Below are 23,565 nucleotides of genomic sequence, written 5' to 3'. Positions count from 1 at the left end.
CTCTGCTGCCACCGGAAGTCGTTCTGGGACTCACACACGAGCAGATTGAGGAGACGTTCAAGTACTTCTGTGAGTTGTGTTATTTTCAACGTACAGCATAGTGTGTACTGATGAATTAGCCAATATCAAGGCATTTTTGGTTTTAGTAGAAGAAACCCTCACTCTGTTTTCTTTTCGACCTTTAACATGAAATGTTTATGGAATGGCTGACTACTCGGCTTTCCTGGGAGGACCAATAAGAGGTTAGACCTCATGTTAGAGCAAGTATACAGACATTTGCTCGCAGCCCTTTTTTATGCCTCTGTGTCGGCGACAGGGGGGTGGATCCATCCGACCATCTTTCCATCCCATTCTTGTGAACATGATATCTAAGGAATCCCTAGAGGGAATTTCTTGATATCTAGCACAAACATCCACTCGGAGTCAAAGATGAACTGATTAGATTAGAGTTCAAGCTCACTGTGACCTCACGTCCATCTCATTCTTGTGAACGCAATATCTCAGGAACACCTGGAGGGAATTTCATTACATCTGGCACAAACGTCCACTTGGACTCAAGGATGAACTGATCAGAATTTGGTAGTCAAAGGTCAATGGTCTCTGTGACCTCTGTGGTGATTGTAAAGATCTTCTGTGCTTCAATCTTGGGTTGAAGATGTGTGAAGCATCCACCTTTTGGCTGCAACTTTGACTTCTATCAGAATCAGTTTTATTGGCCAAACATGTGAACACATACAAGGAAAATACACTTAATACCTTTTATTAAATTTCCTCAAAGTCTTCACTACAAATATTATATGAGTCTGGACAGACATGGATGTAAACTGCAACTTGACTGGTTGGAGGAGGTATACAAACATGAGGCGGTATTTCTAGTTTGATACCTGCATAGATACATTGATTTAATTTTGCTGTATTGCTGCTTTCTTATTGGGCTCCGTGTTCCAAGATGTTTCGCTGCTAAGCAGAGCAAAATCATACTTTGTGTGACAATGTAACAACAACAGTGGGACAGGAAAGTAAAAATGAGAATGTCAGGGCTATCTCAGCTGTTCTTTGTTGTCTTTATTTGTTTTGTAAGGTTTGTTGAAAGCTAATAAAGTCTCCTTTGATGGTTGAGCAAGAAATTGGCCACAGCAGCTTTGTAATGAAATCCTTGAACAAACAAACTAAAAGATTAATATAAATGAGATGAATGAGAGGGCGTGCCTATTGTGACAGAGCATCAAAACAGTGTAAAGCAACGAACCCTGAATTTATCATCACAGAACTATGTGAAGCTTAGAACAAACTACCATGTTGTTTTTTTTCCCAGTTTCACCAGAGGCCTCACTGAGATGTTTTTCCCCTCTGGAGAGTGAATTATGACACAACCTTATTAAACTTACCAACCCTCTAAAGCTGAGTTGATAGTTCTAGCTGTAATTTCCCAAAATGTTGAACCACCATGGTTGCATCTGAAAGTGCAGGTTGAGTCAGTAGAAAAAAAAGGTTTGAAATGTTTTTTAGGGTTTGCCACATTACATCAAATAAGTGTTTTAGGACTCTTGTGGGAGGGCATTTGAGCATACTGACCTTGAGAGGCCGTTACTGCATTTTTTTTATTTTGCAAGATACATGATGAACAACAAAAACAAAAAAAAACCCCACATGACTTGGGACAGTGCAAACAGGAGAAGCAACAGAACTAGAGCCGTCACTGCATTTTTTAAAAAGGCTTCATCAGAACTGCTCATTTGGAGCTTCAGAAACCACCTCCCCTCACACCTTTCCAATGTCCGAGTTGTGGGGGAGGGGGAAGCTGCATCCAGCAACTTCTGTAACTTTCCCAAACTGACAATCCGACATTCTCACCCACTTCACTGACTTGATCGTCCAGGTGTGCGAATGTGAGAAAGTAAGCAGGGTTTGAGCTTCAAGCTCACTTTTTCATCTGTTATTAAGAATATACCCTTTTTTTTGTGTGTGTGTGTGTGTGGAATAACTTTGTTTCTTGTGTGTTTGTAATGACCCAAATGTGTGGAGACTAATCTCTCCTCTCCTTTCTTCCACACTCTCTGCCACATTTGTGAGTCACAGATGTCAAATGTCACCAAGCCGATTAACCTGCCGTCACTTGGCTTCCTAAGCAGTTTCCGCTGGAGCTCTGCAGACGATATATCCCAGCAGCCGCTCTGACATCACTATGACATTGTTAGCATGTCAGTTGCCGCAGCAACCCACAGAGGGCTTATAGTTAGATGCATACGTACGTCTAGACTTGTGAGGTGACGGGAGGCTGTGTGCATTCACACCTTAGATGGCCCTTGTACTGTATCAGCATGCATGAGTGATACTTTCTCCCCTACTACCCTAAAACGCTGTTGTCTGCTCTGAGATTTAAAATGGAGGGTTGATCAGTGAGTCTTAAGGGAGCAGTTTGACATCCATGATGCAAAGACAGAAAATCAGTGCATCAATCAGTAACATTATGCCATGTGTATCTGCCATATTTACTTTGCAGTGATCTGAAAAGGTAAGGGACACTTTAAAACAGGTAGTATAGTGTAATAGTGGTATAGTGTTCAACACTGAGACAGAAGTCAATAATAAGGGCCACTGTTCGAATGCATCATATATCAAATGAACCTTCTTCTAACAGTTTCTCAGGAAAGATCTGCCAATCCGAATTTTATTCCAAGATATCCTTTACTCCTTATGACCTTGCTTTATAGGATTTGATTTCATGAGATCGTTTGGCTGTGTCCTTATAATGCTAGATAGGCTGTACTCAGCTGATGCCAAGCCGCATGTTCCTATCAGGAGCAGGACAGACTAACCTGGTCTGTGCAGATTGTGCCAGGCTGTGTCTGGCTGCAGTGTTTGACTCTTTGGCAGGTGACATACAGTATGGTGTTGTTTGCTTTTAGAGTTCTTTACTCAGGCTCACTGCTTCCTTCTCTTTTCCATCTGTTAGTGTTTCCATTTAAGTCTTGAGATGTATAGAGTGTAGAGTTTTTCCCTGAGTCCTTTGTCTTCCAGGGTGTGATTGAGGTTTCTGCTGGTCCTACATATTCAAAAGTATTTTATTACTATCTCTAAATATATCAGTATCAAGCAAAATTGTGAAGTGGCACACCAAACAATTGACTGTTAAAGCTGCCATATTCAATGTTTTTTATATTAACAGTAGATCATATGACTATGTAATGTGAACAGTGGTGCTCATAGTGACAAACCCAGCCGACTCTGCATTCCCTCTCAGTTCTACGGAGTGTTTTAATGTGTTTCAGCTTATTGTTAGAGTTTGCAGCCTGTACCTTTTTAAAGTGACAGTATACTCCATCAGAAGTGCTTATTTGATAGTTGAACAGCTTTCACCTCGCCTTTGAGTTTGGCTGTTTGAAACAGCAATAGCACGTCATAGGAACCAGTTCTCTTCTAGCATAACCTGACCCTTACTTGCTGTTTTAAGCTCTAATAAAATTGAGTCTACCTGTCGGCAGACACACAACGTCAGTGACTCACTGGTGAACATAGTGGAGCATTTAGAGAGATTTTTCTCAATAGTGGATGGAGACCAAAAGCAGCAGAAAGGACACACACACAAAACTCTAAATGAATACTGATGTTGCTTTGTGTAAATAGGCAACACTTTCCTAAAATTATGTTGTTGTTTTTTTTTATAAATAATTGATAAAAAGCAGAAAGATATAGTCTCAGCATGTGAAACATAGTTTAAAAACCTAATATGATTGGGGTTATGAAGCGAAGAAGCCACATATCTCATTTCACTGACTAGTACAACCAGTATTTCTAGGACGCTTTTGAGCAAAATTTTAAGTCACACGTAACATAACATTGATGACATGCATAACCACTGATCCACAACTCATTGTACACACCTACAATATCACCTACAATACGAAACAGCTCAGACACGCAGTGCAGGGAGGGATCTTGCTTCTCTCGTTAAATTATAAACATGTCAAATCTTTAATAAATAAAAATTGTTTATATATATATGAGATCATGAACACGAGCAGTACGTGATATCTCTGACATTGTGGGTCAAAACAAGGTGGCAAATGACCTTTATAGGTTTTCCCTCTGTAAACTGATAGCTGGCATCACTGGTCAATGTTTGACAGAGACATGTGACACGTGATATGGTGCTTAGTAACTTAGTGAGTTAATTTTATCATGCCTTTACTCAAACGGTACTTAACTGCTTGTGTTTTTGTAACAAACTGCCCTTACTGAATATATATGACATGTTGATGAAGAAAACTCTTTGTTTGTTGTCTTTGTTTGTTATTGTGGACACAGTACTTGAAACATTACTTCCTTATAACCTCTTTCCCTTGCTGCATTTTTAGTCACGCTGTTGTACTACTGACCTTTTAACTTCTAGTGGTTGAACATTTCTCTAGAGGGTGATGTAGTTTCCTCTTAATCCATAAAAGTTTTAATTGCTACTTTAAAACAATTTATTCTGTAAGGACCAACTAATGTTTTCAGAGACGAAGGGCAGGAGGAAATGGGATAGCACGGATGGTGAAAGTTGTGTCTACACCGTCTCTTGCGTGCAGCATTTGACCTGGAACAGTTCGTTTGTGGGTGAAAAATTCATGAGTAGTTTTAATATTTCATTTTAAGAAACTGCTGCGTCTGCGTAGCATCTGCAAGAGCATGGGACGGCCAGAGACAAGACAGTGAGTGTGATTACAGGCGTAGAATGACTTAAGATATGACAGCACGATAGAGTTGGCTGGAAAATTCATTGGACACTTTTATCTTGATTCAACCTTGATTGAAATGAAAACAAACACTAATAAAAATCTCAGTGTTTTCCCTCATAATGTAGCAAAAAAGAATATTCTCCTAGTGTCTGTTGAAAAAGCTGTTTTTTGCAGCAATTTCTTTGATTTTGAAGAATTTTGATTACTTATTCATATAAATATCTTGCGTATTACATAAAAGGAATTGTTGTTTATATGTAGGGAGAAATATGTTTGAATGGAAGGGGAAATGGGGAAACCCTCTCAAGGCAAATAAACAAAAGATAAGTATTTTTTTCTGGTGGTTTCCTCCAAACAACCCAGACTGTGTTCACTCTGTTTCTTCCATCAGACCCCTGTGAAGTAGGAGTGGCTCTTTCTGCACCAGTATTACGCAGAGCCCTCTCTCCATCACTCTGGTATTACGTATGTGTGGAGAATAAAAGCAGCCCTTGGCATGGGCGGACCCTACCATCTCCCTCATTTCACAGGGGTGAATAGGCTTAATTCAGCATCACTTTAAACTGCATCAGCTTCCGATCCTTAATAGTTTTTCAATTAAAGCCATATAATACTTATGTTTTTATGCTTGGACAAGGTCAATGCGATTATTATCAGCTTTTATGGTTAATAATTTAGCATTTGCTTCCTCCTTCACCCCTCCTCCTCTTTCCCCCCTCTTCTCTTACCCGGTAGTCCAACGTGGCCAGGTGAACGGAGGCAGGCATGACGACAGATGGCCCTTACAGCCTGAGGGATTATATATTAACACCAAGCAGCTCAGATTCTCTTGAACACACAAACACAGGTGTATACGCCCACTCACGTAGGATAGTGGACACTGTTTTTCCTCTACACACAAGCCAGCAGGATGATGCTAGAGGCACTACTGGTGTGTCACAGCAAAACGAACAAGCAGTAGAATCAGAAGAAGAAGGGATTTAACCGATGGACAGAGACACGGAGGGTAGTTTTTCACCGGTCACCATGGAGGTGTGGAGCTCCTCTGCATCTGAGGAGGAGGAAGAAGAGAGGAGCACTTCCAGTCTTGTGGATGAAGTAGTGGAGGAGGAGAAGAAATGCCTCAACAGCAATAACAATAATAATAATAACAACAGTGATGGCATTTGCAGGGAGGTGACACAAGGTGAGATAAGTGTACGTGATGAAGTAGAGGATAAGAAAAGGAAGGTGACATGCACAAGGGAATGATCAGCGATCTGCAGAGTGCGTGCTTAGAGGAGAGAGTAAGAAGACGTGTAGAGAAAAATTAAATATAATGGAAGGAGTTCAAAGTGTCATTTAATTTTGCTGGCTGGTCTACTTGGTTGTACATTGGATTGTCAAAGTCTCTGTTATCTAAGTGCTTTAATACTTAATAGTGCACAGCGTGTACCGCAGAGCGCAGGGTGCAGTGATGTCATAGGTACATCACGCAGATAACAATTCAGGCCATTCAGAAAAATGCTTGTTTTTGTGGTTGTCGTTATAAGACTGCTGGAGTTCATCATGAAGGTGCCTGAAGACTTGTGCAGTTTTGTAAATATATATTCAGCTTGAATGTTTCCACTTAGTGCGGTGAAGGTCACTGAGCCTGTGTGTGTGTATGTGTGTATATGTGTGTGTGTGTGTTTGTATGTCCGTCTACACACGCTGCAGGAGCACAATCAAGCGGTGTGTTTATATAAGCAGTTGTCATTGGCAGCATTGTGATCATAGGTTTTCTTTTGTATCGCTTTTTCATGACTGTTTTCATATGGAGATCAATGCAATAGAATTTCTGAATAGTATCTTAATGCAAGCTTTAGTCATAAGTGAAAAGCTCTTTGTTAATAGTATTTAACAGAATTAAAATGTTCAAATAAGAATGAAGGACTTAACTAAATGCTTTTCTAAAAATGACTGGTTGAATGTTCTCAAACATTTGGAGGTTTGTGGTTCAGTGGAACAAAACCTGCAGGTACATTAACTGTACTCTAGTTTCTACTGCTACTCTAGTTTCTGTCCAGTATTGTTAGTTGTTTTTGATTGTACTGTAATGTTTTGCAGTGACAGTATTGGTACATTTCAATGAATACTTGACAATCTAATCTAGTTACAGTGCTCTAACTGATCAGTGTGATTATAATGAAGGACATGATTGCACATCTAAGATTATAAAGGTCCTTGCACTGATCTCCTGATTTAACAGAGCAGGTAATATGAGCGAGGAGTCTCCTGTATTCCTCCTCTGTGTGGGTCATTCGTTGTCTAAATGGGTATGTGGCTGGTACTTGCACCAAAACTGCGACATGGGCGCCCCTCCAGAAAGACGGGACGTTCTGAACAAATTTCTGGTCTTTCTGTTACACAAGAGGATAAATACACCGGATAAAATTTTCAGCGCACATGTACTTAAGCTGTTTCTGTTGGATTCATTGTCGCTCTGTATTGTGTATAATATGTTAACCTATTAGTGATGGATCTGGTACTGATATTGTTATTAAAATTAATGTTATTAAAATTCCTTTCTAATTCTTTAGAGTGGAATTAATGTTACTTTAATGTTAACCGCTCTAAGAATATCCCAGCAGATTTAAAAAGCTTTATGAGACAATTCAATTCAAACTTTATTTCGGACTCACAAGAGGGTCCATAGAGACAATTTTAGCTTGAGTCAATCTTGTGAAGTCTGCACCTTTACAACAACAGAGATAAACAGGGGATCAAAGTGAATCTTGTTCTCGGAGCTCATCCATGCCTGTCTGACCCCCCCCCCCCCCCCACACACACACACACACACACACCGTGACAGACGTCATAAGCATACCTATGTCTGCAAGGTAAATCCATAGGCTAGTATTAGGCTAACAGTTTATGGTAGCTGCCTGGATTTAGCTCTAACCAAACCCTAACACCTCTAGCTGGCATAGCCGCATCTCTTACCTTGATCTGTGGCAGTCAGGTCAAGAGGAAATAGATCAGGTATTTTGGCAGATGTACAGTTTAGATGCATGCTGAAAGAAGCATTCATTGAGCAACAATCAAAAATACTTGAGGAACTGAACATGATGCCTTATTCACTAAGAGTTACAAGAGCTTGCTTGTTGTAAATGATACGCAGCAGTGGAAAATGAACACACAGTTGATACAGGCTAATGAAGTGAATTTTTACTTGCTGCACTGATTGAATGAAGATTGATTTGGCTTTTTATTACAGTTGAGTTACTTGTGTGTGTGTGTGTGTGTGTGTGTGTGTGTGTGTGTGTGTGTGTGTGTGTGTGTGTGTGTGTGTGTGTGTGTGTGAATATAGATCTGTAGGTCAATGCTTGGGAACAGGACAGTATCTACTGCTGACTTTGCTTTTAGCTTTTTGGCTGCAATCCACTTAAAGCACAATAGGATTTGAGAGAGTTTGAATTATTATGTGATTAACCTTTTGTTCATTTTTAAAATGTATTTTTACAATAACACAATAAGCCTTTAAGTGCTTAAGAACTGAAGATGTAGGTTGTCCCTAATGATTTAAAGTCATGTAGCGATTGTAAAGAATCAGAGAGCGAGATCTTGTTATCAGAAAGTGAAATGTCGACACTCTTTTTGATCAGGCTGAATAAAGAGTACATCTATTATAACCATATATAGGTTTTAAGCAGAGTAATGAACAAAATGAATCCATGTGATTATCACATTTGGCTGTAATGAAGTCAGGAATTTGCAAAAAAGAAATAAAAATCTATTTAAGGAGAGTGTATTTGTGCAGTCATCAGAATGAATGAGATCCACTGTATGTGTGACCTATATTTGGGAGACAGAGTTGGCCAGATTCATCCATCTATCAAATTCATTTGCCCTGCTGCCTTGCTGCAATGTCCTTGAGAGAAACCTGCCAGCGGACCTGTTATGTAGCCAACTGTGAGCTCTAAAATTAAATTTCCCAGCAGAGTTTAATAATGACCAACATCATTTTTCTGTTTTGCTTTCTTGAACTCAAACTGTTCCTACTTTATTTTCTGTAATCCATTTCTGCATTTATTGTGCAGTATATCTGCCTACTTCGCTAAGTGAAGATGAAACATGACCTCTACTGTAAATCACCTCAGTGTGGTATATGCCTTATTTATGTTATATAATTCATGGGCAGCTATACTTTACAGTACAGGAGTTCACCCCCCAGTTAGCTTCTTTCCATTAGGCTGATTAGATACTGATACAGCTACCCAATCACTGCGTTTCCAAGCCAAATTCAAGGATCTCAATCTAATTACTTTGCTGTATGGCAACTATCCATCTCTTTAGTCCAGCTAAGCTTTCTATCCAAGTAAGATTACTCAACAGATTTTAGTCTAGAGGTATGCAGTGTCATTCAGACTTGCGCTAGTCCAGGCAAATTCTGTACAGCCTTAAATGGAGATGAATCAGATGTTCATAGATGGTATCCATCTTAAGTCAACAGGTTGTGTTCCAAAAGCATGAACCTACAATTTGATGCAGTGTTGCAAGAAAGAATACAAAATTAAAACACAATGTTATACTTAATGGTTATTGTTTATAAGTTATTGGTTGATTTATGATGAAATTCAGATAATTAACAAATAACAAATGATCATTACTTTTCCATTTCCGTTTGGCTCATTCGCAGTACATTAATGGTTTTAATTAAGTTCCTGTCCACGTCAGTAACAGATCGATCCAAACTGAGGACATGACTAATCTTTCACACATCATCACCCTTATTGACTTTGAAGTGGACATAAACAAGCCATCCTACAGGGTGTAAACAGAGTTTCAGGTCAATAGTCAGTCACTGTTATCCCCTCCATGCTGTACGTGTCCTGCTGTTGTGAACACTCCTTCAGTTTAATCCTAGCAGTCTCTCCCATTGAGCTATATTGGTATCCAGGAGAACGAGGTCTTTATTGGTGTCTTATCTGGGCTAAAAAGGATCAAGCTAAGAGGATCAATACGTGGCTGACCACATGGAGATGTTGTGGTCTGTGGCTCTGGAAACTTAAAGGAGAAACAAGCTCCATTCAAGACATTGATGATTCTTATAAAGAACAATGTTGTCAGTGTAAGAGTCTAGTTTTTTTGTTGGTACAGGCTCTTATTAAATGATAAAAAGTTCTCGGACGCAGCCTTTCTTACTTTCATTTTTTAACATGATTATGTAATTAATAAATAGTAATCCAGTTTGGATACTCATTACAGATAATCCATTTTCAACAGATAAGTACATCCAGAAATGCAACAATATCTCTAGAGACGTTTAACAGAAAATCTAAAGATAAAGACATTATAGTACTGGACAAGTGATTTGATTTCCAAGTGAGTTTTGGAAAGTGCAGTTTAAGAAATTATAGCACTGATTGCTCAAGAACAGCGATGTAACCAAACTTTATTTAAGATGATATGAAGGAAAACCCTATTTTATCAGTATAAAATGAACTCTTCTAATCATTTTCTGTAGTAGTGATGCTGGTTGGAACAAGAATAGACGGAGGGATCGGTCCAAATCAAAAAAATCTTCCCCATTTACTTGTCATTGTTGTTCACCACTCATCATAGAAATACTGCAAGGCTGTGTACAATATTCTTACTGTACCATCTAAAGCCCCGTCTCTTCCTCCATTCATGAAATCCCTCTCTCCCTCCTCCCTCAGTGCTGTGCTCAGACAGAGTGGGCCAGGTCACCAAGACGTATCATGACATAAAGGCAGTCACCCACCTGCTGGAGGAGGTAAGAGAGAGACACACAGCAGATGAACAGGATTAAAGAGGATTAAACTCATCCGCCTCACTGACCATCACTGTTTGTCACCATTTTTAGCTCTGTTGTTTTTATCAGAAAATACAATTAAAACGTCTCTGCAATTGTGAGTTCATCGCTAAAACTTTGATTGTGTATCCTCTAATTTTTGAAATAGAAATGTAAATATTCTTTATCCATACAGGTTGTATAAATTTGGTATTATTTTGTGTTACTTTGCAGAAAGAGCGGGATCTTGAGTTAGCAGCGCGGATCGGTCAATCTCTCCTGAAGCAAAACCAAGAACTAACAGCGCGGAATGAAATGCTGGATGAACAGCTTGAAATTGCAAAGGAGGAGGTATAAACAAACCCCATAATGCACTCTGATGAAAACAAATATGAAATATATCATCTGTTTGTGCTACAGTATCAATATCGGAGCTTTAACTGTCTGCTGAGCTCAAGTGATTGTGGCTTATTTTCCAGATTGCTCAACTTCGTCACGAGCTCACTATGAGAGACGACCTCCTCCAGTTTTATGCAAGCACTGAGGAGATAGAGAACGCAGAGTCACACTCACCGTGAGTACAACACACAAACATATATACATATACGTAGAGGTTGAAGAATTACACAATTGGAATTATTATTGGAGACAGTAGATTTCTGATTTTGGTCCACATGGACATCCTTTAAAATAATGCTACTTCCTGCTTGTTGCTTCTTACTAGTTGATGTAAACAGAAAATACTTCTCCTTTGAAAACACCTCTTACCTCATAATAAAAAGTACAATACTTTTTGATATGTACACAGTTCAACTTGGATATTTCACAAAAAAAAGTTTAAATATTTGCTCAATAAAACCTTTGAAAGCAACAGCCTAGAGTTGCAAGATCTACTTTTGTCATTTTTACTGCAATGAAACACAGAATGCTATCACAAAATAATTAAAAGACAGCCTTTCTTTAAGACACAATGCTTTAGATATTCAGCGATATAATGGAGATCCTGTAAATGCGTAGTATTGACAACAGCTTAGTTTATTTTAGTTAGTTAGTTTATTCGCTAAAGAGTATTTGTATTTTTAGTAAACACTAGAGTTGATTCATGATTACATACAGTATATTTTAAGCTTGTGCATATTTCCCTAAAAATATTTTTTCCGATAGTGAAAAAAGAGAGTTATCTAATGCTGACACATTTTCTTTTCTTGTCGTAGAATAAAAAGGAATGAATCATGCAGTTCTCTCAGCAACTTTGTCCACTACGACTTCCTGCAGCAGAAACTAAAAGGTTTAGAGGAGGAGAACCGCAAACTGCGATCAGAGGTACACAGTTCTCACACTGAGTGAAAGAAAAGGAAGGCTGCTCATAGTCTTGTGTACATTAAGACAAAATAAGACAATTGAAAAATGTTGTTTTCATTGTTAATGGTTACATCTGTGCCTTCATTTGATTTGTGCAATACAGTGTCTTTAACATATAGTAGAAAAATGTGATCCATCTCAATTCTTAACCTACTCTCGCATGAAATTTTGAGATTTGAGTTGTGACATTAAAGTTATTTCTGCAGGCCAACGATCTCACAACAGAGACGACGAACTACGAAGAGCAAGAACAGGAGCTGATGATGGTGTGTGTGGAAGAGCTCTGTAAGTGTTCCAGTCTCGTTTCAATACATAAGAACACTGTAATGCGTAGACTAGACACTCAGTTACAAATGTATTAATGGAACTTGTGTGTTTCAGCATCTGTCAATAAACAGGTAGTCGACCTGTCAGAGGAGCTGGCGCGGAAGGTAGAGGACTCTGTCCGACAGCAGGAGGAGATCAGCTCGCTGCTCGCTCAGATTGTTGACCTGCAGGCCCGCTGCAAAGGGGTGAGACACACACACACAAATTCAAGAGTCAAGATGCTCTTAAGAAGCGTACATAAAACAGTTGCTATGTCATAGATCACAGTAAATACATACCTTTGCTTTCAGATGCTTCCATTTGATCTACAAACGTCAAATCACAGTAACACTATCTTAACTTCCTCCTCTCTGTCCCTCCAGCTCACCCATGAGAATGAGGAGCTGAACCAACACCTGAGTGCCTCCCGTGAGAGCCAGATTAAACTGAAATCCGAGGCAAGACTTTTTCACTTACTTTGGCAAAACATGCTCGTCCTTTCGCATTCTTTCTCGGGCTCAGTTTTGTTTTGTCTTATTGAACAGCTTCAATAAAAACACGTTTCTGTGTCAAGTCTGAAACATGCAAGTAAATGTTTACAAAGTCAGCCGACCTGTTTTCATGGAATGTTATTGCGGGCAATTACCAAACCACAATGTTGAGGAAGCAAATAAAAAACAAGACACATAATCCTTTTTTCAGTTTGAAAAAAAAAATGTAATAAATGAATTCACAACAAAACAGAAGTGGTTATTTAACTCCTACATTGTGATTGGTACAATGTATTCTTCATGTACTACAGTTTGACAGATTTGTCTCCCCCTATCTGCAGCTCAAGGACCTGCAGGACAAGTACTCGGAGTGTGAGGACATGCTGCACGAGGCCCGAGAGGACATTAAAAACCTGCGAAATAAGAGCCTGCCTAACAGCACAGTGCAGCGGTACACTGCACTGGCCTCTGTCCTTCCCATGGACTGTCTGGCAGCAGAGATAGAAGGCACCTTCCGCAAAGGCCTGGACACACCGGCTCCCTCAGAGTATAAGTGAGTAAATATGACCATTTTATAACTGTACTTGTTCACAGGCAGCTCTCAAAGTGTTGTTTGATCCCCTTTTCTGTTTATAGGTTCGTCTGTTCACACTGTAAATGTAATGGGAGTGGATTTGATTATGTGTGCCTTCTCATGCGTAGAACAATTCCTATAATTAGATAAAGTTCAGGACTCATGTGACTGGAGAGCCATAAATTCAGCACCGGGAAATTTACTTTACGTGAGTCATTAAGGCTAATTTGATGCTTAAATCCCCCTCACTGTGAAAAATTGTCACGGCTGGAATGTATTGTAATTGCTGTAAATTCAAGCTGACTGCAGCTGCTCTTCTGCAAAGGAGCAATCAAGAAACTTTTTACAGCCTTTTGAGGCCTACAGGGGATGAGTGTTTGACTTCACTGGAGGTGAAATATCACTTTAATCCAAACCAATTTACTTTGGTTCATTCAAGCCATCACGCAGGGGCCGTCTGGAACGTATTACTGCCTTACAGTGAATTATGAAATTTACAGACGGTATAACTGATTATTTAAAGGAAATAAATCTGAAAAATCACATTGGGTTTGGTTGACGTGTGGTAAAATATTGCGCCCCTGAAGTCAGTAAAATAAAATGAGTAACACAACATTTTTTTTGACATGAAACAAAAAATAAAAATAAATAAGAATAAGAATAAAATCTTCTTAAGTGATCTTAAGAGAAGGTGTGAGAGAAGCGAGAGAACCAGAAGGAGGTCAAAGCTTCAAAAACACTGAAAAACAGTCATTCATTATAGCCAAGTATAATTTTAATATTTTTGTCAGGCTACAGACTGAGTCACTGTGAAGGAAAGAAGAGGGAGAGGAAGGAGTGTAGCATGTGTGAATGATGCTCTATTGCTGCCTGGCTGGAGCCAGTCAAGCATCATCATCGCTGTCTTCGCTGTCCTCGCTGTCGCTATCAGCTGCCTTCTTCTTTCTTTGGAAACTGAATAGCCTTTTCATCTTTTTTGAGACTGGCTCCTAGAAAAAAAGACAAGACATATCAGAGTGTATTTCAATCAGGCTATCAGAGGATAATTCTCAACAAGTTGTCTTTTCTGCAGAGCAAAGTGATCAGCATGAATGAAAGTGAAAGGGTCTACCTTCTCGCTCTCCTCTCTCTTAGCGTGCTCCTTCCTGAGCACCAACTCCAGGGCCTCACATTTTATCTTCCACTGTCTCTCACTCTGCTCATGCGCGTCGTCCTTCTCGTGCATTTGGATCGCAGTCTGCAACATTTCGTTCATGAGATCCAGCCTTTCCCTCAGGAGCCCGGTGATCATCTTTTCCTTTATCATTATCTCCTCTCGCTGCATCCGGCACTTCTCATGGATTTCTTTAAGTTCAGTGGTTATTTGTATCTCTTTAAGGCTCCACTGGTTGTCCAACTCTGCCTTGACTACATTCACGATGTTCTCAAAGTCAGTTTGGAGCTGTTTGTAGTCTTTCTCCCAGAAAGATTGGACTATATTGATAATCTCCCTTTGGTGATGGAGTCTCTCTTGAAGAGCTTCTATTTCCTTTTGGCTCTCTCTGATCTTCTCGTTCTTCCTGTTAATCTGCTCTTTGTCGGCCTCAGCGGCATCCAAAGCCTCCTCCAACCTGTTGATCTCATTTCTAGCTTTGTTGTATTTTGTCTCAAATATCTTATGTATGCAACTGTTATCATGCATTAGTTTCCCCTTTTGCTTTACCCAACTGATCTCCATGCGCTTGAATTCCTCAACCTGTTTCCCCAGATTAAAATTTATGGAGGACAGCTTCTGGTTGGTTTTCTTAGCTGACTGTAGGGCTCGTCGAAGCGCAGACACTTCACTGTCTGAATCACGCGCCCTGCGTTGTCTGGTAGCTTGTCTGCGCTGCTCTCTCTTATATGCCTAAAAGACACAAGTAACCATGTAGCGTTTAGCTAAAAACACAATCACACAGGCGTATACATATTTAAAATTCAGTATGTTGTCAAAGAAAACTGTAACAGCTACTTCCATTAAAGATTAATCAATCAATTATTGGGCAATATTTTTTTTCATACAGAAATTGAAGGAAAAGTCCATCCAAGCAGGAGTTGCAATACTAAATTGTTCTGTACTTTAAGTGACTGAGATGCTGCCCAGTTTTAAATTTCTTCACTGAGCTTATTTTTTTTAGTTTAAATGAATGAAAAACATTTATTTCATGCAAACAAATATAAATTGCAGTGGGAAGTGCAATGATTTGAACTAAGATAAATCTGGTCTTTCCCACAGGATCGGTTGTTTACTTTATGTTACAATGTAAAATTCCACTTTTAGTCATTGTGTCAGCGACAGCAACAGGAAAAGAGTAATCGCCTCTCTCATGTGTCAGTCTGACAAACCCTACTCCATCAATGAAATCAATCCTCTATTTATTGTATGTTCCATCAAAACATATCAAGGTTAGGCTTTCGTTTTGTTTTTGTAGTTTTCCTAAAAGTTTATCTTGGTGAAATAAAATCTTACCATGTTTCTTTTCTTGGATCTGCCCTCCATGTGGACTGGTCACAGATGTGGTAATGGTAGCGTAGAGTATGAGGAAGTGACTCCACTGTAGCATAAAGTGTATTTTAAATGAAAACAAATGTTTGTCAGATCAGGCTGTGAGTCTGTTTGTTTATGTTTGTAATTTAATGCCGAGGAACAGTTCATTCTAGAGTTGATCTTCAAGGTTCATTCTTGACTTGTGAAACAAAGTTTTTGAACAAATAATCTCACCACAAGGTCCATTTAGTAACTCTTACAGGGGCTTTCAATCATATTACATGATCCTCATCTGCAGGTGAAGTTTGCTTTGATGATTGTTTCACATTAGAGATTTCTTTATTTGTGTTTTTGTCTTTGCTCTTTTCACTTATTTAAAGTTATGGGGCTCAACAGGAAGAAAATGTGATGTCACAAACTTCAGTGCACCAATCAAAATTTAGCTACATTTGAATCAAGATTTGATGAGTTACTGGGAAGGTTGTCTATGTTGCCAGGCGACTGTCAATCAAATTTAATATGAGCACACTCACACAATCCTGATGAAGCAGAATACTTCAGCTTTTTAGCTTTTGAGTGTTAAATAATATTTTTTTGATTATAATAATAAATGAATAATAATTACTGATGTTGTTTTTCAACAGACAAACTGTACACTGTACCAATAAACAAATACAGTTTTCAAAGGCTTTAAAGTGCTACAAAGTTACAGATTTTCTTCTTCTGCACTGTTGGATAAACATGCCTGCAAGAAACAATAAATCAAAAACATAAACTCATTTCTTAAATTGTCTTATTCAAAATCACACAAGGAGGTGGATGTGAATTTAATCTGATGGACTCAATCTACTTAGAACCATTATGTCCATTCAGTTTGAGGGAGCAGCATTAGGGATTATATGGTGAATAAATCATTTTCCAGAAGTGTCACACTCATGGTCTATGGCTAAGAGATGAGAGCCTTATATTGTGTGAGTTAATGTTCTCTGATAGCCACTCATACCCTCTTTCTCCCGACAGGAACCACCCGTGGCGTGTGTTTGAAACCGTGAAGGTAGTCAACAAGGTCGGGAGGCTGCGGTCTCGGTGCCACTCCCCGGGGCTTCCAGGCTCCAGCCCGGGGTCCATCCGCTCCAGTTGTACCAGCACCCCTCGAACCAGCTACTATGGCTCCGATAATCTCAGCCTTACTCTGGAGGACAAGCCCAGCTCCAACCATCCTCAGAAAGAAGACAACAGGTGTGTTGGAGTATACGCGCACACTGTGTTTATGATGAACAGGATATTTGCACTGCATGTGTATTTCTGTTTGGACGTAGATATTTCTCAGAAACGTTAAATGCAGTAATCTCTTTTTATTGTGATTTATAATTTTTAACATTATTTGGCCATGTGAACCGTGTTGTTCCTAGTGCCTAAATTACATTAGTCCAGCCTGATAACATGACATATACTGTGTATTATATGTTGTTTCTGTATTGCATGTATGAGTGAAATTATTCCTTTCCAAAATGTCAATTTTGCAGCTCTACAATTATTGAATATCAAATTAAAAAATCCTGGTCTATGTGGGATCATAACACATGTCGTCACAGTAATAACACCTATGAGTGGATCCTCCTCAAAACAAGTTGCTTTCTGAGGGTTGTTCACATTATCAATACTTATTTTACCCAGACCACTGTATTCAAAAGTGTGTACATCACTCGCACCCCTGTGAGTGAATAATATGTGTCTTTAGAATGTATCACACTCAAGTCTTGTACAACAAACCTTTTAAGTTGCTCTCAATTTCAAAAAACGCTGAATCCCAGAAAGATGGGTTTCTTCTGTCCCAGTCCTGAAACAATCCACTGCAACAGGAATTCAGACAGACTGTCTGGGAGCCTGTAGTGTTTGTTGTCTCTGCTACAAAACACCAAAGTGTTTGTTTCACTCTTCGAGGTCAGAGGCTCCACAGCTTCTGCTGCCACTTTACCTCTCTTAGGGAGCATTATTATGTCTTCTTGTCAATACGATCATGTACTGCTGGTGGAAAGTCGTCAATCGGTTCCGGAATCTGATTTCACCTGTGTGTGGATTGAACTAAGAGCATTGACAAGATAAGTTTACACAATATCTCAACATTTCATCAGTACATTCCTCTGTGACAGGGATCTGTCTTTTAGCTGCTCCAACACCTGTGTTCATTGGTCTGCCAAATAGGATTTCAAAAGGACTGAGATTATGTGTGCGTGCTCTCATCTGTGTTAACACCAGGGGGAGAGCCTTCGTCCAGCTCAGTCCTGTATCAGCACATTTGGTCAGTCAGTCTTTCAGAGTGTCATCTTCTCTCTCTGCTGCCCCTCCACCATTATCTTTTTCACTGGAAATATTCACTGGAGATGTGTCACATGGTACAATTATTCCTGCTTTCAGGAGAGGGTCAAACACTGGTGTCATACCTTCTGTTGCCTCTGGCTTTAGTGGATATTGATCTTTACATGGTCTGGATTCTGATTTAGGTATAATTTCAATTGGTTGCACTTGTTTAATTAGACCAACATCATATTTACTTTCAGCTCAGAGAGTTGTAGGAATATCTATCAGCTCTTGGGAGTCAGCTGTTAGCTGAACCATTGTCTTTGCTGTTTTCTTGTACATGCCTTCATACTTCATATTGTGTAAACTTGTCTGCAGTCACAAGCAAAATATCCAATCTTTCCACAGATGAAACATTCTCTGCCAGTTTTGTCTTTTCCTCCGCGTGTGCCCCATCTCACCCATAGCCTCGTCCCCTGCCATGGCCATGGGTGTGACTTTGTGCTTGGTATATTGTCATCACCCCTCGTGACTGGCCTTGGAACATGTCCAGCTGCGCCATCTGGAGCTTTGCTGCTGTGTCTTCACTCTGCTTGATCTTTTTCTTTTTATTCTCTCCGTATCTTAAGTCAGCATGTGCAGCGTATCTTTCAACAGCTGCCAATCTTCCCGTGTCACAATCAATACAATATCTCTTTACTTCAGACTGTATCTCTAGAAGAAGTCCTTGGACCGCTCGCTGTTTACATCATAAACTTTGGCCAGACACACCAGACAATCTGCTACTGTTTCATTCGGTTCTTGTTTGCAGGCTGTGATTTTCTTTACGTCTGTTTGTGGAGTGAACCTAGCCTCTACTTGTCTGAGCAGTGCATCGATATGGCCCTGGTAATTTGCGTGGTCGGGTCTCAGGTCAGCTGGTGGCTGATCTCCCTGCACAGCACCCCATTTGAGTTTCAGTTGCCACTACGATAAGTGCTGGACTTCTCCAGTAGTGGGACAATGTTGTTCGATAATTTGGCAGAGAACCTGTGTATATGCAGCTCCTCCAGCTTCTATTGTTCTTCACCCTCTCGTAGCATGTCTCTGTGCGTCTGTGGTCTGCTGGCCCGTCTGTGCGTCTGTGAGAAGGAGGGAAAAAAACTGCTGCTGCAGCTCCTCTGAGTCTGAGTCTGCTATGAGCACTGTCTTTGATTTTTTTTAAAAAAAGGGGGTGCTGGTGTGGTGTTACATTACATGTTTTTTTATTGAATTGCTGAAATTTTATTCATCCACCACAATTAGACACTCTGACAATGTAGTTAAATCATAAAACACAAAAATCAGTGTAAAAAAAGACTTTCCCAGTGACCATGGGATGGGGAACAATTAAACAACGGACTGATGAAACAGTGCCACTGATTAATAACTATTTCTAATTATATTTGAATGTCCTTTTGTAATGTGTTTCTTTGCCACTTTGTCTTAATGCCTTTTAATGTTTTATCTAAAGCACTTTGAATTGCCTTGTTGTTGAAATGTGTTCATACAAATAGACTTGCCCAACCAGACTGTGTTGCCCGCTATCTAGTTAGTTTTCACAGGGCTCTAGACACACTATATTATTATGGTCCGCTGTCACCGACAACAGCCACGATAATTTCACTGAATGTGAAAAAAGCAATAACATTTTTGAATGGTGCCTTTTGAATAAGTATGGATTGAATTTAACCCAGAACACAGTATTCAGGGTGTCTTACTGCTCTCAAATGTAAAAATGGGTCAGATTTGACTCTGAACAGTATGTAAGAGCTAAACAGCATCACAATTATTAAAACATTGTCACGTCTTCTCTCTGCAGTGTCAGCGGGCCAAAGCGTCTGGGCCAGCCAGGGACACCAGGAGGCCAGGACCTCGAAGCCGCCTTGCGCAACCTATCAGCCCGCCAGCAGAACCACTCCTCTGAGCGGCCTTTTTTTGACGTGGAGCGTGAGCGTAAACTCCGTGCCTTGGCAGCAAACTGTGAGGAGGGTGAGGGCTCCAGTGGCTTCCTGACACCGAATGACAGCCTGGTCTCCAGCCCGGCAGCATCAACAGGCACCAACTACTCCAACGGCAGCTCACGGCACTCCTGTGGCTCCTCGGGAGGATCCAGGTCCTACCTGCCAGACCGCCTGCAGATCGTCAAACCTCTGGAAGGTAGAATTTTTAATTATTTGTGTTATTTCTAACAGTATAAATACAATTAAGCTGCATTGTTCTACAACATTCTTAAACCTCATTTCCCTCTGACTCTCTCTCCATCAGGCTCGGTGACTCTGCACCAGTGGCAGCAGCTGGCTAAACCAAACCTGGGAGGAATCCTGCATCCACGTCCTGGTGTCCTAACTAAAGACTTTAGGGAGCTGGAGGTGGACATACAGCATGTCTACAGCCTCAACGACCTGGAGGAGGATGAACCTGACCTGTCGCTGCTCTCTGGAGCACATGGCATGGGTAGGACACATGTTGCCTCCTCTACCTCTGTCAATCTTATTAACTTCATTAAATACCTTCTAAAATCCTCTTTAAATACCTCCTCAACTGTAGTTTCCAGCTTCATTGGCTCCTTATAGTGTCTCATTTGATGCGAGTATTTTCCCTCATGCGTAGTTTAACGTGACTTTCTCCCTCCATGACCTCACAGTCTCTTCATCCGGTCCCAACCTCCCTCAGACCTCTCCCACACATACCATTACCACCAGCCAAGTCCTCCAACCCTCCCTTCTCATCCCCCCCTTCTCCGCTAGGTAAGAATACACATACTGTAAACATGCAATCTTAACAATGTCAGTGTATTTCTGAGCGTGTTCTGTTTTCTTGGTGTATTTTTCACAGCCCTGACCAAGTGAGTTCACTTGTAAGAAGTTAAATTTGGCATGAATTTGATTTTGTATTGTTTTTTGTTTTTTTTTAGTTGCAGTAAACTCTGACCAACTATTCAGTGTTCATTAACCAGCAACTTTTTTTGCAGCGTCACATCATTCAACAAGTGTTGAGAGTTTGGATTTCCGCTCTTCCTTCCTGCTGCTTTCTTCTCTCTTTACAAATCTCTGCTCTTTACCTCCACAGTGGCAAAAAACGTCTGTCCAGGCTCTTTCACCAACTCTAGAAGATCTCGGGGCAAAGTAAGAGTCAGGGGTTGCGGATAAACTGCTAACGCTCGATTGATCTCTTCTCAAATATTAACGACAGGGGCACAGTACCAAGTTTGTTTAACTAAAAAAAACATCAACTGAAGAAGCAATGTTACAAATTAGCTATGACCTAATCGGAGTTCGTTAGAGCTACTTAATTGGCAAATCATGTACTGTGATTCTGTTAAATGTACATCCTTCACCACCTACTAATGCTTTACTGAATGCTGTTGGGCTGTTACGTTCTCTCTAACTTTTATGCTCCTCCTCATATTCTTGTCTTGTTGCACTTCATATTTCAGTGTCTTTTGCCCTTTCTAGGTTTTTCATCACAGCAAACCACCAGATCCTGTTTCATCAGCGCCGCCACTCTAACATCATGTTTATCCATCTTACAGCAATGATAGAAAGAAACTAACAATGAATGAACTGAAACTGCTCACACCGTCTTGTGTTTTTTAGTTGTGAATGAACTTATGCATGTTTGTTCAACAAGCTCAGTTTTACTCACCAGTTGTGTATAATTTTTAATTTTTAATATTGATTTTTCCTTTCTGTTGGCAGCCTTCACTCTTTCGGCGTGCCATCTTGTCGGAACTGTGAGCACGTGAGCGCTTCGCCCCCATCCCACCAGCAGCACTTTGGCCTTGGAGGCTGGACCCCCATCACCGCAACCACCGACACCATAAACGTAGCCACTTCATCACTGGGACTCCTGCAGCTGCTGCAAGAGCACGGCATCTCAGCCTCCACTCATCCTCACCACAACCTGCACCGAACCCACAGTACGAAACCTTCACGCTCCGCAGCAAACGAGAGCAGCGGAGGCTCACGGAAGGACAAAGAGGGCAGAAGGAACATTTTCAGCTTGAACTTGGTGGGGAAGCTTCAGAGTCTCGGGCTGTACAGAGTGGCAGCCTGGGGGATGAGGGGTCGTGACGGCACAGTCAGACATCCTCCGAAGGTTTGACGCAGGCTGATCCACCTCGTACTCCCCTCTCATTCACCGTAGTGACTTTTGCATCAAGCCATGTGATTCCCACTGTGCAGTTCAGGGCCCCGAGCACTGGTGTCTTGAAAACAAAAGCCACAGAATGTGCTAGAGCCATACTTTGAGTTGTAGTTTATTGTACAGTACTATTCTCTTCTGTTGTCGTGTGCGTGAGTGTGCGTGTGTGTGTGTGTGTGTGTGTGTGTGTGTGTGTGTGTGTGTGTGTGTGTGAGTGAGAGAGAGAGAGACATCTTCATCTCAGGAGAATCACCTGATCACCTGTTTGTTTAATAGCAACGTGCAGAAACTGCTTCCTTTTACACAAAAAAAGAAAGATTATGAAGGAAAAAAAAAAACCTTTTTATACTGTGTTTTGTGGATTGTCATTTTACATGTTTTTCCCTGCCTCTGGTTTTAAAAAACCTCATCTCTTGTCATTTTTTAGTTGAACATCAGTGGAACATCACTTATGTACAGTATGTAAAACAAGTTGTCATTTGAGGAAAGTTAAAAGAAGAGTACATGCATTAAATTATTGTTAGTTGAAACTTCAAACCAAACCAATGTTGTCACACTGAAGAACATTCAAATGCACTAAAATACACTCTGGTCTTCCTGCTTATTAGCTGCTATATTGAAAAAAAGCATGTTATATATAAGATTGTCAAATATAATGAATTCAAACTTGAGGAATAACTAGATTAAGAAGCACTGCGATGACATCGGCCCCAAATTGGGACAGATGATACACTGAACTTAATAATGTCGACATTCTTTAGCTGCCTGCCTGCCCTACATCACCTGCTTTCACATTAACAAATGTTAAAATCTCTGACTTTGTGGACTTTATCCTAAACAAAACCTCACAAAGAAACAATTCAGGTGCGCTGCATCAAAGACAGCGAATGAGATTTTTAGAAGCAATATGTGTATTTTACACGTTGACTGGAAATCTTGTACAAATCTGCTGTATTTCACATCATCAGGAATTTTGAAAACTGCTGGGATGTAAACGAAATCGCGTTGGGCATTGAAAAGCTGAAGGCAGTGTTTATTTAAAGTAGAGTGGACATAATTATTTAAACAGCATGTTTCTGTGAAAATCTTTCTGAACAATCAGATGTAGCAAAAAGGCATAGGATACTGTGGAATAAAAAGGGAAGAAATCATAAACACAGGTTATGATAATCAACCAAACCACTGTTTCTCTGCACTACTGTTTGCTCTGTTCTGTGTTAGCATCACAGCTGTATATATATATATATATATATATATGTCAGTCTGTGTATAAATTGTACCACCTGTGAATAAAACTTTGCATTTCCATCCAGTACAGTTTTGTATGTTTGTAAGAATGCAGCAATGAAACCAACAGATATGAT

The 23,565-nt window shown here is 40.1% G+C and overlaps 2 protein-coding genes across 3 annotated transcripts; one reads left to right on the top strand and one right to left on the bottom strand.

Annotated features, from left to right (window-relative positions):
* The first annotated feature begins 8 nt into the window (after positions 1–8).
* On the top strand, positions 9–23,516 carry hap1 (huntingtin associated protein 1). 2 transcript variants are annotated; one of them, XM_042395819.1, is made up of 16 exons: positions 9–69; positions 5,457–5,907; positions 10,403–10,479; positions 10,732–10,848; positions 10,977–11,071; positions 11,712–11,820; positions 12,066–12,144; positions 12,241–12,371; positions 12,549–12,623; positions 12,998–13,209; positions 16,757–16,975; positions 19,878–20,215; positions 20,324–20,512; positions 20,703–20,805; positions 21,128–21,183; positions 21,757–21,845. In XM_042395819.1, the coding sequence occupies exons 2-15, from the start codon at positions 5,709–5,711 to the stop codon at positions 21,165–21,167; spliced, it is 1,983 nt and encodes a 660-aa protein (XP_042251753.1). In that variant the 5' UTR covers positions 9–69; positions 5,457–5,708; the 3' UTR covers positions 21,168–21,183; positions 21,757–21,845. The 2 variants fall into 2 exon arrangements, with proteins under 2 accessions (XP_042251753.1, XP_042251744.1); XM_042395810.1 differs by lacking the exon at positions 21,128–21,183 and having other exon boundaries at positions 11–69; positions 21,757–23,516.
* On the bottom strand, positions 13,990–15,844 carry LOC121886081. Its single transcript, XM_042396000.1, has 3 exons — positions 15,719–15,844; positions 14,342–15,115; positions 13,990–14,219 (listed from the first exon to the last, which is right to left on the bottom strand). The coding sequence occupies exons 1-3, from the start codon at positions 15,746–15,748 to the stop codon at positions 14,115–14,117; spliced, it is 909 nt and encodes a 302-aa protein (XP_042251934.1). The 5' UTR covers positions 15,749–15,844; the 3' UTR covers positions 13,990–14,114.
* Positions 23,517–23,565: the final 49 nt, after the last annotated feature.

Source organism: Thunnus maccoyii, chromosome 2 (genome assembly GCF_910596095.1).
Source record: "Thunnus maccoyii chromosome 2, fThuMac1.1, whole genome shotgun sequence".
Classification (NCBI taxonomy): Eukaryota; Metazoa; Chordata; class Actinopteri; order Scombriformes; family Scombridae; genus Thunnus; species Thunnus maccoyii.
The sequence above is the reverse complement of the archived record's forward strand: the minus strand, read 5'-3'. Positions and strand labels throughout refer to the sequence as shown.

Coding starts and splice junctions, on each gene's coding strand:
- hap1 (XM_042395810.1), top strand. CDS start 5,709: ATGGACAGAGACACGGAGGGTAGTTTTTCACCGGTCACCATGGAGGTG. Junction 16,976..19,877: donor CCTCAGAAAGAAGACAACAG/GTGTGTTGGAGT, acceptor TTCTCTCTGCAG/TGTCAGCGGGCCAAAGCGTC. Junction 20,806..21,756: donor ATCCCCCCCTTCTCCGCTAG/GTAAGAATACAC, acceptor TTCTGTTGGCAG/CCTTCACTCTTTCGGCGTGC.
- LOC121886081 (XM_042396000.1), bottom strand. CDS start 15,748: ATGGAGGGCAGATCCAAGAAAAGAAACATG. Junction 15,116..15,718: donor GATCCAAGAAAAGAAACATG/GTAAGATTTTAT, acceptor TGTGTCTTTTAG/GCATATAAGAGAGAGCAGCG. Junction 14,220..14,341: donor AGAGAGAGGAGAGCGAGAAG/GTAGACCCTTTC, acceptor CTTTTTTTCTAG/GAGCCAGTCTCAAAAAAGAT.